Here is an 18,381-nt window from a genome sequence, read left to right on the forward strand (position 1 = left end):
ATGTACAATAGGCCATAATTAGAGGAGGACAGAGATCTATAGAAATGGTTTCTCTGCTTGTACCTAATGGTTCCCTAGGTCATTTTAAATACCTGAGCTCCCTGAGCTACATTGGCTCCTGGTCAAGCAACATCTTGATCTTTAAATTCTCATCCTTGTTTTCAAGTCCCTCAAAGTCCTCACTCCTCCCTAACTCTGTAATCTCCTCCAAACCCCACAAACCTACGAGATGCCTGCGCTCCTCCATTGGTGGCCGTGTCTTCAGTTGCTGACGCCAAAGCTCTGGAATTCCTTCCCTACACCGCTCTGCCTCTCTTCACTCGCTTCCCTTTGCGTACCTGCATTTTAATGAGGTTTTATGACCCTTGAAATGCAGAGCTATGTTATCAATGGGGGTGGTGGATTTGGGAAGTTCAAAAAAGTTTCCACCTCCTGGAGAATGTGCAACTCCAGCAGTTTGTTTCCACACAGTAACTCTTGAGAAACTAGTTTTGAATGGACAGTTAAATATTTCCAAGCTGTACATTAAGCAAACAGTGACCATGCACGAAGAGTTCTTAACCAACAACTTCAACTGAATACACTGCCACATGCTTCCCTTCTTAACTCCTGTTAACCAAAAACAATTAAAGTTTGGAAAAATCTTCCACTAACTTTCATTTCCTTGTTCTCAAAGGATTCATTTTAGCGAAATCTGTTGAACTTTTTTCATGAATGTGACCACCGACTGCACTCATTGTGCACTTGCTGTGTAAATTCCTCAGTGGAAGACTAGAGAGGGAAAACTTTCCAAACACCAAGTACTGGGAGGAGGATCTACAGGGGAGGTACCGGCATTGGGAGAGGGGTCTACGGGGGAGGTACCGGCACTGGGAAAGGGGTCTACGGGGGAGGTACCGGCACTGGGAAAGGGGTCTACGGGGGAGGTACCGGCACTGGGAAAGGGGTCTACGGGGGAGGTACCGGCACTGGGAGAGGCGTCTAAGCCATGACCAGGATGCAGCCTGAACTTGATCACATTTAACATCTCACTGGGAGATCAGACTTTTTAAATCCTCACAGCCTTCCAACTGCTGAGGATACTCTGAATATTGTTCAGGGAGATATGAAATGACAGATGGAGTGGAATCAAAAAGGAAATTAGGAAACAAAGAGAGGGCATGATAAAATATTGGCAAGCAAAATCAAAGAAAACCAAAAGATGGAGGACAGATACTGGAGGACAGCCAATGCGGTTCCGTTATTCAAGAAGGGAGGAAGGGATAAACCAGGGAACTACAGGCCAGTCAGTCTAACCTCAATGGTGGGGAAACTATTGGAAGCGATTCTGAGGGACAGAATTAATCTACACTTGGAGAGGCAGGCATTAATCAAGGACAGTCAGCATGGTTTTGTTAAGGGGAGGTCATGTCTGACCAATTTGATTGAATTTTTCGAAGAGGTAGCCACGTGTGTAGATGAGGGTGATGCATTTGACGTTGTCTACTTGGACTTCTGCAAGGGTTTTGATAAGGTCCCACATGGGAGACTAATAACGAAGGTAAGAGCTCATGGGACCCAAGGCAATTTGGCAAATTGGATCCAGAATTGGCTGAATGGCAGGAAGCAGAGGGTGATGGTCAAGGGGTGTTTTTGTGACTGGATGCTTGTATCCAGTGGGGTTCCACAAGGATCGGTGTTGGGTCCCTTGCTGTTTGTGGTACGTATAAATGATTTAGACTTGAATGTAGGAGGGTTGATCAGTAAGTTCGCGGATGACACGAAAATATGTGGGGTGGCAAATAGTGAAGAGGATAGCCTTAGATTACAGGAGGATACGGACTGTCTGGTCAGTTGGGCTGATCAGTGGCAAATGGAGTTTAATCCGGATAAGTGTGAGTTGATGCACTTGGGCAGGACAAACAAGGCACGGGAATAAACGATGAATGGTAGGACCCTGGGAAGTATCAAGAATCAGAGGGACCTTGGCGTGCATGTCCACTGGTCCCTTAAGGTAGCGGGACAGGTAGATAAGGTCGTTAAGAAGGCAGATGGGACACTTGCCTTTATTATCCGAGGTATAGAATATAAGAACAGGGAGGTTATGCTGGAACTGTATAAAATGTTGGTTAGGCCACGGCTAGAGTATTGCCTGCAGTTCTGGAATCCGCATTATAGGAAGGATGTGATGTCACTAGAGAGACTGCAGAGGAGATTTACCAAGATGTTGCCTGGGCTGGAGAGTTTTAGTTATGAGGAGAGATTGGATAGACTGGGGTTATTTTCCCTGGAGCAGAGGAGATTGAAGGTGGACATAATCGAGGTGTATAAAATTATGGGGGGCCTAGATAAGGTAGACAGGAAGGAACCTTTCCCCTTGGTGGAGGGATCAATAACCAGGGGGCATAGATTTAAGCTAAGGGGCAGGAGATTGAGAGGGGGTGTGACGAAGAATTTTTTTCACCCAGAGGGTGGTGGGAATCTGGAACTCACTGCCTGAAAGGGTGGTAGAGGCAGAAACCCTCATAAATTTTAAGAAGTATTTGGATGTACACTTGCAATGCCATGGCATTCAGGGCTGTGGGCCTAGTGCTGGAAAATGGGATTAGAATAGTTTGGTACTTGTTTGACTGGCGCAGACCCGATTGGCTGAAGGGCCTTTTTCCGTGCTGTAGATTTCTATGACTTTAACTTTGCCAGAGACAGACCCAATGATCCAGGAAACTAAAACTCTCCCTACTGCACCATCTCTTCAGCCACACATTCATCCTTACTCCCCTCCTATTCCTACACTCAATAGCATAGGGACAGGGACAGGGCCCAGGGAGTAATCCAGAGATTAGAACCTTTGAGGTCCTGCTTTTTAATCTAGCTCCTTAAATTCTGGTTGCAGGACCTCATCCCTCTTTCTACCTAGGACATTGGTACCAATTCACTGCCAGAGAGCAGCCTTCTCTTTCCCCAATTGACCACCAAAAGGCGATGTTGCAGCCTGCCCTTTCCCCAATTCACCACCAAAGGATGATTGTGCAGCCATTTTTTCCATTATTCACCACCAGAGGGCGGCTCTGCACCATCTTCTTCCACTAATTTAGCAGCAGGGGTAATGCTGCAGCCTGCTCTTCTCCAGTTCACCATCAGAAGGCATTGCTGCAGCCTGGTCTTCCGAAATTTACTACCAGGGGCATTGTTTCCGCATGCCCATCCCCCAATTCACCAGCAGAGCCTTTTGCTGCAGCCTGCTCTTCTACAATTCACCACAAGGGTGCGATGCTGCAGCCTGCTCTTCCCACAATACACCACCAGGGTGCAGTGCTGCAGCTTGCCCTTCCCCCAATTCACCACCAGGGTGCAGTGCTGCAGCTTGCTCTTCCCTAAATTCACCACCAGGGTGAAGTGTTGCAGCATCCTCTTCTCCCATTTCTCCACCAGAGGCCAGCGCTGCAGCCTGCTCTCCCCAACTCGCCAGCAGAAGGCAGTGCTGAATTCGGTTCTTCCCCCAAATAACCACCAGAAGGCAGCGCTACATCCTGTTCTCCCAAAACTTGCCACTAGAAGGCAGTGCTGCAGCCTCCTGTTCCCCAATTCACCACCAGAGGGCAGTGCTGCAGCTTGCTTTTCTCCAATTCACCACCAGAGGTCATTGCTGGAGCCTGCTCTTCTGCAGTTTAAGCAGCAGGGGCAATACTGCACCCTGCTCTTCCTCCAATTCACCACCAGGGTGCAGTGCTGCAGCCTGCTCTCCTCCACAATTCACCACCAGGGTGTAGTGCTGCAGCCTGCTCTCCTCCACAATTCACCACCAGGGTGAAGCGCGGCAGTTTGCGCTGCCCCCAATTTTCCACTCGATGTCAGTGCTGAAGCCTGTATTCCCCAGTTTACCAGCAGAGGCAATGCTGAACCCTGCTCTTACCCCAATTCTCCAACAGAATGCAGTGCAGCAGCCTGCACTTCCCCCATTTTGCCGATGAGGGGTGATGCTGCAGGCTGCTTTTCTTCAATTCACCAACAGAAGGAAGTGCAACAGTCTGCTTGCCCCCAGTTGCCCCCAAGATGATAGTGCTACAGCCTGCTTTGCCCTTGTTCACCACCAGAGTGCGGTGCTGCACCATGTACTTCCCCAAATTTAGCAGCATGGGCAATGCTGCAGCCTGCTCTTCTCCAGTTCACCACCAGGCAGCAGCGCTGCAGCCTGCTCTTCCCCAAATCACCACCAGGGAGGGGCATTGCTGCAGCCTGCCTTTCCCCCAATTCACCAGCAGGGGGTTTTCCTGCTGCTTGCTCTTCCTGTTCACCACCAGGGTGCAGTGCTGCAGAATCCTCTTCCCCCATTCCTCCATCAGAGGACAGTGCTGAAGCCTGCTCTCCTCCAACTTGCCACCAGAAGGCAGTGTTGAATCCTGCTCTTTCCCCAATTTCCACCAGAAGGCAGTGCTACATCCTGTTCTCCCACAACTCGCCACCAGATGGCAGTGCAGCAGCCTACTCAGAAATGTTTACAGCACCGAAGAAGGCCATTCGTGTTGTGACGGTCAACCAAGATTTGACTACACTAATCCCATTTTCCCTGGAGGCAATGGCAACACAAATGAATATCTAAGTACTTCTTAAACGTTATCAGAGTTTCTGACTCAACCACCCTTTTAGGCAGTGAACTCAAGGCTCCAACCACCCTCTGGGTGAAAAAATTACTCCTCAACTCCCCTCTTAGCCTTTTACCTATTATCTTAAACCTGTACCTCCTGGTATTGACCCCTCTACTATTGGAAAGAGTGCCTTCCTATCCACCCTATCTATGCCCCTCATAATCATATACACCTCTATCAGGTCCCCTCTCAACCTTCACTGCTCTAAGGAGAACAACCTCAGCCTTTCCAATCTTTCCTCATAGCTCAGACCCTCCAGCCCAGGCAGCATCCTGGTAAGTCTCCTCTGCACCCCCCCCCCCCCAGTGCAATCACATCCTTCCTATAATGTGGTGACCGGAACTGCACACAGTACTCCAGTTGTGGCCTAGCCAGCGTTTTATACAGTTCCAGCATAACGTCCCTGCTCTTGTATTCTACGCCTCAGCTAATGAAGGCAAGTATCCCATATACCTTCTTAACCACCGTATTGATCTGCCCTGCCACCTTGAGGGATCTGTGGATATGCACACCAAGGGCCCTCTCATCTGAAGAAGGGTCATACAGACTCGAAATGTTATATCTCTTTCTCTCTCCACAGATGCTGCTAGACCTGCTGAGTTTTTCCAGCATTTATGATATTCAGTACTTTCCAGGGTCCTCCCATTCATGGTGTAACCCTTTGCCTTGTTACCCCTCCCCAAGTGTATTACCTCACACCTTTCTGGGTGGAATTCCATTTGCCACAGCTCTACCCACCTGACCAGTCCATTGATATCCTCCTGCAGTTTACGGCTATCCTCCTCACTGTTTACCACATTACCAATTTTCCTGTCATCCGTTAACTTCTTGATCATACCCCCAACCTCCAAATCATTTATGTACACCACAAACTTCAAAGGCCCCAGCACCGAGCCCTGCGGAATCCCACTGGAAACAGACTTCCAGTCACAGAAACATCCCTCTACCATCACCCTCTGCTTCCTGCCTCTCAGCCAATTTTGGATCCAACATGCCACTTTCTTCAATTCTTCTCAATTCCTTTTTCAATTCACCAACATGCCTTGTGCTTCCCCCAAATCACCACCAGGGGGCTATGTTGCAGCTTGTTCTTCCCCCAAATCACCACCAGGGGGCTGTGCTGCAGCCTGTTCTCTTTGTAATTCATTCAGATATGGGCGTCGCTGACCAGTATTTATTATGCAGCATTTATACCCCTTGTGGCCCCTAGTTCAGAGGGCAGTTAGGAGTCAACCACATAACTGTGGGTCTGGAGTCACATGTAGGCCAAAACAGGTAAGGACAGCAGATTTCCTTCCCTAAAGGGCACTTGTGAACCAGGTGGGTTTTTACAATAACCAATGGCTTCACATTAGACTTTTTAATTCAGATTTTTATTGAATTCAAATACCATCATCTGCCATGGTGCGATTCACACCCAATCTCCAGAACATTACCCTGGGTGTCAGGATTATTAGTCCAGTGATAATACCACTCTGCCATCACTATCCTCCACCAGAGTGTAATGCTGCAGCTTACCGTTACCTCAAGCTTGGCCTAAATAGCCAAGTGGTTATGGTAGTGGGTTTGTAACCCCAAGATCAAGAGTTCAAATCTCACAATGGCAAAACTATGAAACAATGTAACTTCATCTGAAAAACAGATGGAAACGGGTTTATACTCGAATGAGTTACCCTTACCCCAATTCACCACAAGAAGGCAGTGCTGCAGCCTGCTTTTTCCTAATTCACAACCAGAGGGCTATGCTGCAGTCTGTTCATCCAACAATCCTACACGAGAGCAGTGCTGCAGTCTGCTCTTTCCCTAATTCACCACCAGAGGATGTTGCTGTTGCCTGCTCCACCCCAATTAACCACCAGGAGGCAGAGTTGCAACTTGCTCTTCCCCAATTCAGCACCAGGGGGCAGTGCCAAAGTGGGCCCTTCCCCAATTCACCACCAGGGTGCACTGCTGCAGTCTGCCCTTCCCCAATTCAGCACTAGAGGGCAGTGCTGCAGCCTGCTCTTCCCCTATCCACCACCAGAAGGCAGCACTACATCCTCTTTGTCCACAACTCGCCACCAGAAGGCAGTGCTGCAACCTCCTGCTACATTGAAACATAGAAAATAGGAGCAGGAGTAGGTCATTTGGCCCTTCAAGCCCGGTCTGTCATTCAATATGGTCAAGGCTGATTATCTGTATTAACACTGTCAACGCTGAATTCCAATGCTCCAACCATATCCGGAATTCACCACCTGTGGTAGCACTGCTGCCTGCTCTTCCCTAATTCACCATAAGGGGGCAGTGCTGCAGGCTGCTCCTCCCCCAATTCACCACCAGAGGGGCTCTGAGCACATCCTTCCCATAAACCTCTGCGACGGATTCCCCAACCCACTCTCAGTAAAAGGCCACATCCTCATTCAGCTGCAAGTTTAATTTATAAAACATCCATTCAACTTTATACAGAGCTTAAAGTTGCAGGCTTCTAACTTGCGTTACTTGGTGCATAATTCCCTGAAGCATTTCCCATTGAACGGAATAAATGTACTGGTGATAATTCAAAACTTTGATAATCCTAATGCAGATTCTGATCCCCAGAGCTTGTCTACAGCAGGCACCTTCCATACATTAAATAGGTTTTGAACTCACATACAGGCCCTTTGACCCGATCACTCCACGTTGGTGTTTATCCTCCACACACAATACCTACGTCCCTGCTCTGTTCTCAGATCCCTCTGTTCCCCTTTCATTTACCCACCTGTCTACCCCAATCTGACCTAGTTTCTCTTTCATCACTAACTCGAGGGGTGAATCCCACAGCCTCATAACCCCCTGTGTTTCTCCTGCTCTCTGTCTGAATCTCTCAACTGTTAGAATAGGCCAGTTCTATCTGTCCATCCATTAATAATTATAAACACCTCTATCCTGTAGACTCCTCTGTTTGAATGGAAATAGCCACAATTGTTCAAGATTTATTTACATTTGTATATTCTCATGAAGGCAGTCTCCCAGTGAATCTGTATTCTACGCTGTCTAAAGCTTCTATAGGTCATCCAAAACTCAGAGATAAAAACAAAAAAACTGCGGATGCTGGAAATCCAAAACAAAAACAGAATTACCTGGAAAAACTCAGCAGGTCTGGCAGCATCGGCGGAGAAGAAAAGAGTTGACGTTTCGAGTCCTCATGACCCTTCGACAGAACTTGAGTTCGAGTCCAGGAAAGAGCTGAAATATAAGCTGGTTTAAGGTGTGTGTGTGCTCTGCTGCCCAAGTCAGAACTCTCACCAAGTCCTATTCCCCTATTGCCCCTGTGCTCACTGACCCACATTAGCTCCTGGTCATAAAGCAATGTATTCAATTTAAAATTCTAATCCTTGTTTTCAAATTCCTCCATGGCCTCATCCCTCCATATCTCTATCATTTCCTCCAACTTCACAATCCTCCGAGATATCTGCACTCCTCTAATTCTTGCCTTTTGCACATTCTTGATTTTAATCTCTCCACATTGCTGGCCAGGAATTCCTTCCCTAAACTTTGCAAATTGGCTGCTGCACTTCCTATATTACAACAGTGATTACACTTCGAAAGTACTTCATTGGTTGTCGCGCATCCCAACACCAGAAAAGGTGCTGTATAAATTCAAGTCCTTTCTTTCTACCTTGCCTCTTCCTGCCTGTCTGGTCTGATACCTATTTCTGCAACACCTGTCTCTGCCTCTAGGTGGGGGTGTATCTCCTCTCCTGGAGCAGTTCCTTCCTCTGCCTGAGGTTCTAACATGCTGATAGGACCTTATTATCCCGTAATTATCCTGTGCGAGGCTGGAATACACGATAGAACTTCCAAATCACACCAATGATCTCTCTGTGAAGGCCACAGTTCTGAATTATAGTTCAAGTGATAGACAGAGCTAAGCGATCCCACAACCAAAGGATCAGATCTAAGCTCTGCAGTCCTGCCACATCCAGTCGTGAATGATGGAGGACAATTAAACAACTCACTGGAGGAGGAGGCTCCACAAATATTCCCCTCCTCAATGACAGGGGAGCCTAGCACGTCAGTGCAAAAGATAAGGCTGAAACATTTGCTACAATCTTCAGCCAGAAGTGCCGAGTGGATGATCCATTCTCATCCTCCTCCGGAAATCTCCAGAGTCACAGATGCCAGTCTCCAGCCAATTCAATTCACTCCACATGATATCAAGAAACGGCTGAAGGCACTGGATACTGCAAAGGCTATGGGCCCTGACAATATTCCGGTAATAGTACTGAAGACTTGTACTGCAGAACTTGCCTTGCCCCTAGCCAAGCTGTTCCAGTGCAGCTACAACACTACCCGGCTATGTGGAAAATTGCCCAGTTATGTCCTGTACACAAAAAGCAGGACAAATCCAACCTGGCCAATTACTGCCCCATTGGTCTATTGGCGATCATCGGTAAAATAATAGAAGTGGGCAAACTATCAAGCAGCAGTTGCTTTTTTTTATTCATGGAATGTGGGCATCGCTGGCTAGGCCAGCATTTGTTGCACTTCCCTAATTGCCCTTGTTCAGAGGACATTTTAAGAGTCAACCACATAGCTGTGGGTCTGGAGTCATGAGTAGGCCAGACCAGGTAAGGACAGCAGATTTCCTTTGTAAAGGGCATTCCCTCTGAAATGACTGAATTCCCCATAGCCATTAATGAATCAGATGGGTTTTTAGGACAATTGACAATAGTTTCATGGTCATCATCAGACTTTTAATTCCAGATTTTTATTGAATTCAAATTTTACCATCTGCCGTAGTGAGATTCAAACCTGGGCCCCCAAAGGATTACCCCATGGGTCTCCGGATTACCTGTCCATTGACAATACCACTATGCCACCGCCTCCCCCATTAGTAATAACCTGCTCGCTGATGCTCAGTCTGTGTTCCACCAGGGCAGCCTACCTCCTGACTTCATCACAGCCTTGGTTCAAACATGGGGACAAAAGAGCTGAGGTGAGGTGGTAGTGACTGCCCTTGACATCAAAGCCGCATTTGACTGAGTGTGGCATCAAGGAGCCCTAGCAAAACTGGAGTCAATGGGAATAGGGGGAAAACTCTCCACTGGTTGGAGTCATACCTAGAACAAAGGACAAAGGATGGCAGATTTCCTTCCCTAAAGGAGATGAGTGTTCAGCACTGTGGGTCTCCCTGCACCAGATGGACTACAGTGGTTCAAGGCGATGGCTCATCACAGCCTTCTCAAGGGCAATGAGGGATGGACAACAAATGCTGGCCTTGTCCACAAAGCTCACATCCCTTGAATGAACAAATAAATTAGATTTTACAACAATCAGTCATTCCATAATCATCGTTACTGATTCTAGCTTTTTATGCCAGTTTATTTGATTAGCTGAATTTAGATTCCCCAGTTGTCCTGGTGGGATTTGAACACACATTTCTGGGTTATTAGTTTAGCATTCTGGATTACAAGTCCAGTGACATAAACATTACAGTACTGTGCCTATGTCACAGCCGTATAAGCCTAAACCTTATTCAATCTATTTCTTCTCTTAGTCACAACAACTTCTGTTTGTATCTGTTCAAAACACAACACGAGGAGCTTCTCTACAAAGCCTCTAACATTATTCTTCCACCCTCAGCTTCCATGCATTATGGAACCCAGGTGTTTGCAATTGTTCACCAAATGCCGCTGCTGATGACTCACTGCTGCTGAGTTCTAAGCAGAGAGGCCACAAAAGGGAAAATATCAGATTCACCCTTCATTCCTCTAAGGTAACACATTTATTCCCAATCATAAATACTGCCTCTGTCCCAACAAAGAGATCTCAAGATCCCTGTGTCACATATGTTCTGAAGATACACTTTTTTTAAAAAAAGATTTCAATTTCTAATTATTCTTTTACTGGCTGTGAAGACAATGGAGAACTGCCAGCCAGACACAATATACAACTTGCATTCCTCCAAGTGGGATGAAAAGGAGCAGACACTGAAACCCCCGGGGATTATGAAAGACCCATCTCCTTTCAGCTTTTACACTATCCTGAAACATTCCAGGATTTTCTGAAATGAGATGTCAAAATGCAATGACCTGTTCTAAAAACAAGGAGAGCAGCAGACATGGATTAATCGAATTCCCCTGAAATATACTGCCAGCAGGACTTTAAGAACTGTTTACCAAGCCAGAAAGATCAAAAATCAGAATGCTGTACTGAAAGGCAGCAAAAATGCTGAATCTCTCTCTCTCTCTCTCTCTCTCTCTCCCTCCCTCCCAGGAAGATAACTGAACAAATAGCTGCAATGTGGAATCACCGAGACCAGTCGAAGGACAACTAACTGTATATTCCTCTATCTTCTTAATGAACTGCAAAAGTCTTTAAGCTATCCTCTTATTCTACCATCTGTACTAGTGTGTATGTGTATGTGTGTGAGTGTGTATGTATGAATGGTGGTTGTGATTATCTGTTATTTTAATTCAGGAAGTAGTTTCAATAAACTTATGTCATTCTTTGTTTAAACTCAGAAAACCCATCTAATTTTTTATAATCTGAAACTGTACGTAGTGGGACCTCTGTAGCAATGACAAAGCACATCCTCTCTAAATTCACAAAAAAGACCCTGTTACAGTCAAACATGGAGTGGTAGAATAGGGGAGTCATTTCACCACCCATCTCATGCTGTAATACATAGCACATTCAAACAGACCCTTAGAAATAAAACCATAACTTGCTAAGTCACGTTGTCTTCCAGACCTGGGACAAAATATTTGTAATAAATGATAAATAATTAGCTTTGTGTGACAGTCAACTGCAAAGTGTGAAAATATATTTGCAAATGATGTTTATGATAAAATTTACAGTTTTCTGAATTGTACATTGCGTCTGTATTTGCATAAAGAGAGGTAGGTGCCAGAGATACTAATGTGTAGCAGAAAGCAGCTTTCACAATCTTAGAGCTTCACCTTCAATGTTATAATGTAGGAAATGCAGCGCTCAATTTGTGCACAGCAAGCTCACACAATGAAAATGAGAAAACACAATAATAGCCGGGACACTAGAAAACTCCTCAGCTTTTCTTTGAAATGGTGCCATGGAATCTTCTGAGAGGGCAGACAGGGCCTTGGTTCATTATCCCGGCCATAGAGGGCACTACCAACAGTGCTATGTTCCTTCAATTCTGCATTGGGAGTTGTTGAGTTTTATGCTTTGGGGATATGCAGAGACAATACACCAGCTTCTATGAGTATCAGGAGTTTTATTCAATGCTATAAAATGTCTGCTCTCTGATACTTACAGCACCTAGCCTCAGTTTAGTTTCTTTTTCTAAGTAGTCACACCCAGGTTTAATTAATCATACACAGTGAGCAGTCAACAGAAACAAATAGTCTGAGGAGGAGTGGAATGTTCCATATAACCCACAAAGAGACAGGCATAACTGGGGTCCACACCCTTTATTTGGAGAAAGTGAGACAAGTTAAAAGATAATTTTTTCAGTGAGAGAACAAGTTCAGCCAGACGGAGGGGAGTGGTGATGGATGGGGATTGTTCGGGTTTCTGTTCAAGGAAGAAGCGGAGAGCCCTCAGATGATCCTGGTGGGGGATGAAGGTGTAGACTGGACAAGGGAAAGAGAATGGAGTCCAGATAGGGAGAAATGAGTTCTGTGGGGCAGGAATAGGCTACACAATGGGTCTACCAGGACAGTCCTGTTTATAAATTTTGGGGAGGAGGTAGAAGCGGGTTGTCCAAGGTTGGGAGACTATAAGGTTGGAAGCTGTGGAGGGAAGATCTCCAGAGGAGATGAGGTGAGTGACAGTCTTGGGAACAAAGTCTTGATTTTCAGTGGTGGGGTCATGGTCCGGGGGGGGGTCAGAAGAAGTGTCTTATTTTCATCCTTTTTCCCCAACCACCCCTACCACCACCATCTCCTGCTCCCCCTATCCCCGCCACCCTCCCCCACTCCCTTGCACACCCCCCAACCCCCCACCACCTACCCCCTGCTCCCTCTCCCCCCACCCCCACTACCTCCCACCCACTCCCCAGCCTCCATCCTCTCCCCCCCACCACCACCACAGGGCCGTATGTCACCTCTTTCTGCGTTGTGCTTTCACAGAATGCTGACCTTTGTTCTGCTGCTAACACATTCTGTTATCTTACTTTTATGCCAATATCAGCACCTTCTTTAGCCTTTAACACTACCATTAACACTCCCTTTGTCTTGTGTCCATGACATCTTTATCAACCTCTCCTAAGTTCCTGCCTATCCGTAACCTTCTATTTTGCTCCACCTGCTCCATCTCCTCTCAAACGCTAAAAAATCCATCACATTTCTACCTCTTTTTAGCTCTAAAGAGTCATACAGAATTGAAACATTAACTCTATTTCTCTCTCCACAGATGCTGCTAGGCTTGCCAAGTTCTTTCAGCACTTCCTGTTTTCATTTCAGATTTCCAGCACCCGCAGTAGGTTGATTTCAGCCAAGATTATGGACTTGGATGTAGGACTTGAACCCACAAACTTCTGACTGAGGTAAGAGTATCAAAACTAATGCTGCAAGGATAGCAAGATGAATTTAATGGAGTTTTACATAGGAATGCAAGTAAATGATGGGAAACAGGCATATGACACATTGAGTCTTCTTGCTCCAAAAGTCTATAACTGCCCCTTGGCACCTGAATATATTCTTAACAGCTTCAAGAAATCTGTAATTGAAATCAAGGACAAACACATTTATCTAATTATCCTATGCCTGTTATTCTAGCAAATATGTTCTGTACTAATTTACTCAGAATAAACAGGTTTGTTAAAGTAATTTGTTTCTGGTGAGTTCACCATGTTTAGCAACCTCTGATGCTACACTGACCTGTCAGGCTTCTACCTGCCTGATGTGGAGTGTACCCTATCTTCCTGTACGGACATTTCCCATTGACTGAAGACCAGGAAGCTCCGCTTGGCAGAGCCGAAGCTCTGTGATTCCTCAGGTGGATTCTAGAGAATATTGGAGTCCAACCGGTGTAAACCACAAGGAAGAACCACATCGACCGTCCAGCTGGGATGGTCCTAACCAGTTAGGCTTTAATCGGGAGGATTACCTGGGGTCAATTGGAAAGAATCATGGGAGAGACTTTAGTAAAGAGCTATTCTTTCCTTGTAGCCAATCCCCCCGCAGTGACAGATCAGTGTAGATCAAAACCTTCCCTCCCTGCAACTGGTTCCCCATTTTGTCACAGGTCCACCTCCCAGTTTGTTCCAGGCTCCAATAACTGGAAAACCAGATTTTGTTACAATCAGCTGTCAGCCCACTGGTGATATCTGGGTTTGGGAACATTCTCAAGAGTTTTAACACCAAATTGGATTCGGGAATCGGAAGTCAAATTTCAAAACTTGTGGACAGCAGCCAATGGGGGTGTCATCAATAGAGAGAATTGAGCTTTAATCTCACTCTATCAGCATACCCTTCTATTCCTTTCTCCCTCATGTGTTTATCCGGCTTCCTCTGAAATGCATCGATGTTTTTCACCTCCACTACTCTCTGTGGGAGTGAGTTCCAAATTCTCACTACTTTCTGAGTAAAGAAGTTTCTCCTGAATCTCCCAGTTGGATTTATTAGTGACTATCTTATCTTCAAAGTCCATAGTTCTGGCCTTCCACATAAATTGAAACACTCTCTGCGTTTAATCTATTAAAACCCTCCATAATTTTAAATAACTTTATTAGTTCATGCCTCACTTTTCTCAGCCTTTCCTGGTGGCTATAACCTCAGTCGGGTATCCTCCATGCGAATCTATTTTACATTGTCTCTAGTGTCTCTATGTCCTTTTTGTTATATAAAGGTCAGACTATCTCAAACTCGTCACTCTCGTTCTCAACATTTGGAGCAAGCCAGTCTGTGACTGCATGTTCCCCAAGCTACAAAGTTATCACACACACAGGCCTCTTGTAACCCTGGACTCGAGACACCAGTAGAACATGTCAGTGCAACCCAGGAATGTGTGTGATGAAAGCTGCTAATCAGCAAACAATCTCTGCAGGACTACAGTGCTAGGTGTGAGTTTTAAATACTGCAACATGTTCCGACAGAGCATGCCCATGAATTCTGTTATTATACACTGTACAAGCCTCTATTTGCATTATAGAGCAAGGGTAATTCAAAGAAAATTCTCCAGAAACTCTACTCCTCAAATCTAGCCAATTGGAACAATCTGACAGAGGAATTAAAAACTGGAAAAGTGTCACTTGGCCCAATCAGCCTGTGCTGATGCTTACCCTCAATATAAACAACATCCTTTACCATTCCTGTTGCCGTATACTGTCCTGTGAACAATTCCTTGTCAACTGATGATCAGAGAGTGGGGAGAACAGAATATGTTTTACCCTGGGATATTCCCCCCACCCCCGCTTACTCTGTAGATGAAAACCAACCCTGTGGATTTTTAGCAGATACAGTTGTCACAGCATCATGCTGGCTCACTCTCGCCCAACCCACATTTTTCACCATTGACAAGTAAACACCAAGTCCTTTAAAGAAACAATTCTGCCAGCAGATGTTTATCGTTGGGTCTCTTATTAACGCAACTGCGAAAAAAATCTCGGCACTTGCTTCAGGTAAATCCTAGCAAAACATTTTTCATCAACAAGTTTAAGGTGTTTTTAATGTTAGTTTTGGAAGGGTGACTAATTAACTAGTTGTGAAGGGTCCTAAAAAGACCCCTGATCTGTTGCATCCAGTCAGTTTCTTTTATAAAAAGTGATACCACACAGAAAGAGGCCAATCAGCCCATCGTGCCTGTGCCAGGTCTTTGGGAGAGCTATCCAATTTGTCTGACTCCCCTTGCTCTTTCCTCATAGCTCCACAAAAGTGTTTATTTTCCAATATTTATCCAATACTTTTTTGAAAGTTATGACTGAATCTGCTTCCATTATCCTTTTAGACAGCGCATTCCAGATCACAACAACTCACTGTATAAGCACGTCCTCTTCTCCCCTCTGATTCATTTACTGTTTTCAGTTAAATTTGTACGCATTGGTTACTGACCCACATTCTACTAAAATCAATTTCTTATTTATTCATCAAAATCCCTCATAATTTTGAACAGAGAAAGAGAAAAAGAGAAAGAAGAAAGGAAGATGGGGGTTGGGGGGAACAAAGAGAGGGGGACAGACACAGAGAGAAATGAGAGAGATTACAGATATAACCTCTTCTCCCATTATCCTTTGTTTCTTGTTTATAGGGAAATCTGGCTCCATTTCTCAGCAATAGAACTTCCCATGAACCGGCTCCTAGCATTTCAGGACAATAAGAAATGTCAGAGATGAGAGGAGGTCATTTTCTGTCCTAACTCTCCCAATTGATTACCATCCCCTAATGTCTTCTATGATGCTATGCCAAGCAGATAATCTAATCTTTCCTCACTGTGAGTGAAGTTCTTGCTAATATGTCTGTTCTTTTTTTAATTCATTCACAGGATGTGGGCTTCGCAGGCTTGACCAGCATTTCTTACCCATCCCTAGTTACCCTTGAGAAGGTGGTGGTGAGCTGCCTTCTGAAACCGCTGCAGTCCATGTGGTGTAGGTACACCCACAGTGCCGTTGTGAAGGGAATTCCAGGATTTTGACCCAACGACAGTGAAGGAACGGTAATATATTTCCAAGTCAGTATAGCCGAATCGCTAACAAGGTAAAGCCCTCAGAGCATGATGGGAAGGTGGCCATTCTAGTGGATGAACCAAGGATTATGGAAAAGACTGAGATTGCAGTTTGAGGAACTAATCTGCTGAGCAGACTCCTCATACTCATGGTTGCTCAACACAAAACCTCTGGAGGTAAAGGTCGCTAAGTTCAGGACAGATAAAGGGAACAACAACAGAACAGATGCATCCTGTTTGTAATGACCATTAAATTGGAGGATGACCTCAAGGTCATGGGGTCTTGGATGATATAACCTTCTCGAACATTCTGGAGACTAGAAGAAAATGTATAAAAATAGGTGGGTTTGAAGCCTCAGCAGCGATATCCTGGGAACAACCATCGCGAAGGAGAGACCCTGAGTTTGGTACTCAGAGAAGATTACGACCCATCGGAGGGAGCCTGGCCAGTTCACCTCGCACGGGTAGTATCTAAGTCCAAGCTGTGAGTCTTGTGATTTACTATAAGCAGGAATTAATAAGAATAATCAATTTAATATGTATGCTTAAAAGCTTGTATGTTTTAAGCGACTTGACTATTAAACAAAAGGTCAAATTGATGAAGATTTTTGTGAGAATCTACCTTTGTGCATTGCGTCAGGCTGACACTGTGAAAGAAGGAAAGGGTCAACATCAGGATGGTGAGTGACTTGGAGAGGAACTTCCCGGTGGTGGTGTTCTTATCCATCTGCTGCCCTAGTCCTTCCAGATGGTAGACCGGCGGTCATGGGTTTTGAAGATGTGCTTGTGCTAAATGTGCTTGTCTCTGATTCAAGGTGTCCTTGGGGATCCCGGAGTTCTGAATCTGGTTTTAATCTTGAGCGAGCACTTGGTGTACGTTTGCAGAGGCCTTGGGCGGAATATTCCATTTATGAGACGAAGTATGGTGGCGTGCGGTTTCGGTGGCGCCCACCCCTCTGCTCGGAATGGTGGGAACCTGCACCCAATTCTGCGCTTGGAAGCACATTAATTATGCACAGGTGAGTGTCAGGCCAAATCACATGGCAGATCGGGAGCTGATTCGTCCACCCACTTTCAGAAGCTGGGTGGAAAGTTCGGGCAGCCTATTTCAGCGCCAGTCGAACACATACATCTCACTCCCTCCAGCCCACCTGTCTTCAGGACCTGTGCAGAGATGTCTTCCCACCAAAAGAAGGCGGCCAAAAGCCTCAAGAATAAGGCAGCACACCGCCTCAGCCACCAGAACAATGTGGGAGCACAGGCATGTCCTGTATCCCAGGTGTGGCTCCAGGAAGCACACTAGTCTCGCCTCTCCAGCGTGGGAGGCCTTCACAACGCAGGCCAGCACAGCTGGCAACCGCGTCCAGAAACGCTATCCAGTGCAGGAAGAGGATGAGTGATCTCATCCGCTCCGACAGGGTAAGTCATCCTTCAACTCGCTCCAATATCAAACTCTAATCATGGCATCATGCACACAAATGGCTACTCTCTTCAGGGGTCTCACAACAATTAGCCAGGGACACACATCATAATTAATATGCTTCCAAGCACAGAATCGGGTGTGGGTTCCCATTCATTCTCTCATCACAACTTTCACGTCACCTCCATTCCATCGATCATGTTGCTCACACTCCATCCTCTGACCCTTCTGGGGAGGGCTCACTACACACAGGGTACATGCATCTCATTCAATCTCTGCTCCATCCCTTCTCACACACGCCTTTCTTTCTTCTTCATACAGGCCAAGCTGGCGCACAACAGGTGCGAGAGAGCGTAGACCTGGGAGAGACATCTGACATCATCGCCCTCACTGAGTTTGAGGAGGCTGCGGCTGATCTGGCTGGGGAGGACAGGACTCATTCCTGTGGGGGAGGGGAGATCGGCCTCTCCCAGGATTCAATTATGGATCACAGCTCCATCACTTCATCAAATCCTGACAATCACAATGAGTCATGTGCAATCTTTTCTAGCTCCCACTCATCAACTGAAACTTTATTCTCTATTTTCTAAGCACCAGCAGATTGAGGCCCAGAAGGCAACCAAGCACCAGTCCAAGACCCCAGACCATGTCCGAAGAGGAAGATCTGGAAGAACCGTCACATCGCTCACACCCGCCCTCCAACAGCTCAGAGACACACACATATCGGTGGGG

General features: G+C 45.9%; 1 protein-coding gene across 1 annotated transcript in view; it reads right to left on the minus strand.

Moving 5' to 3' along the window:
* Positions 1-13,651, minus strand: part of LOC121290884 — an 86,878-nt gene extending 73,227 nt beyond the window's left edge. Inside the window, exon 1 of the mRNA XM_041211913.1 lies at positions 13,448-13,651. Within this exon, the coding sequence (XP_041067847.1) occupies positions 13,448-13,622 (175 nt within the window). The 5' untranslated portion in view covers positions 13,623-13,651. The remainder of the gene's footprint in view (positions 1-13,447) is intronic.
* Positions 13,652-18,381: the final 4,730 nt, after the last annotated feature.

This window comes from Carcharodon carcharias, chromosome 2 (genome assembly GCF_017639515.1).
Source record: "Carcharodon carcharias isolate sCarCar2 chromosome 2, sCarCar2.pri, whole genome shotgun sequence".
NCBI classification, from domain to species: Eukaryota; Metazoa; Chordata; class Chondrichthyes; order Lamniformes; family Lamnidae; genus Carcharodon; species Carcharodon carcharias.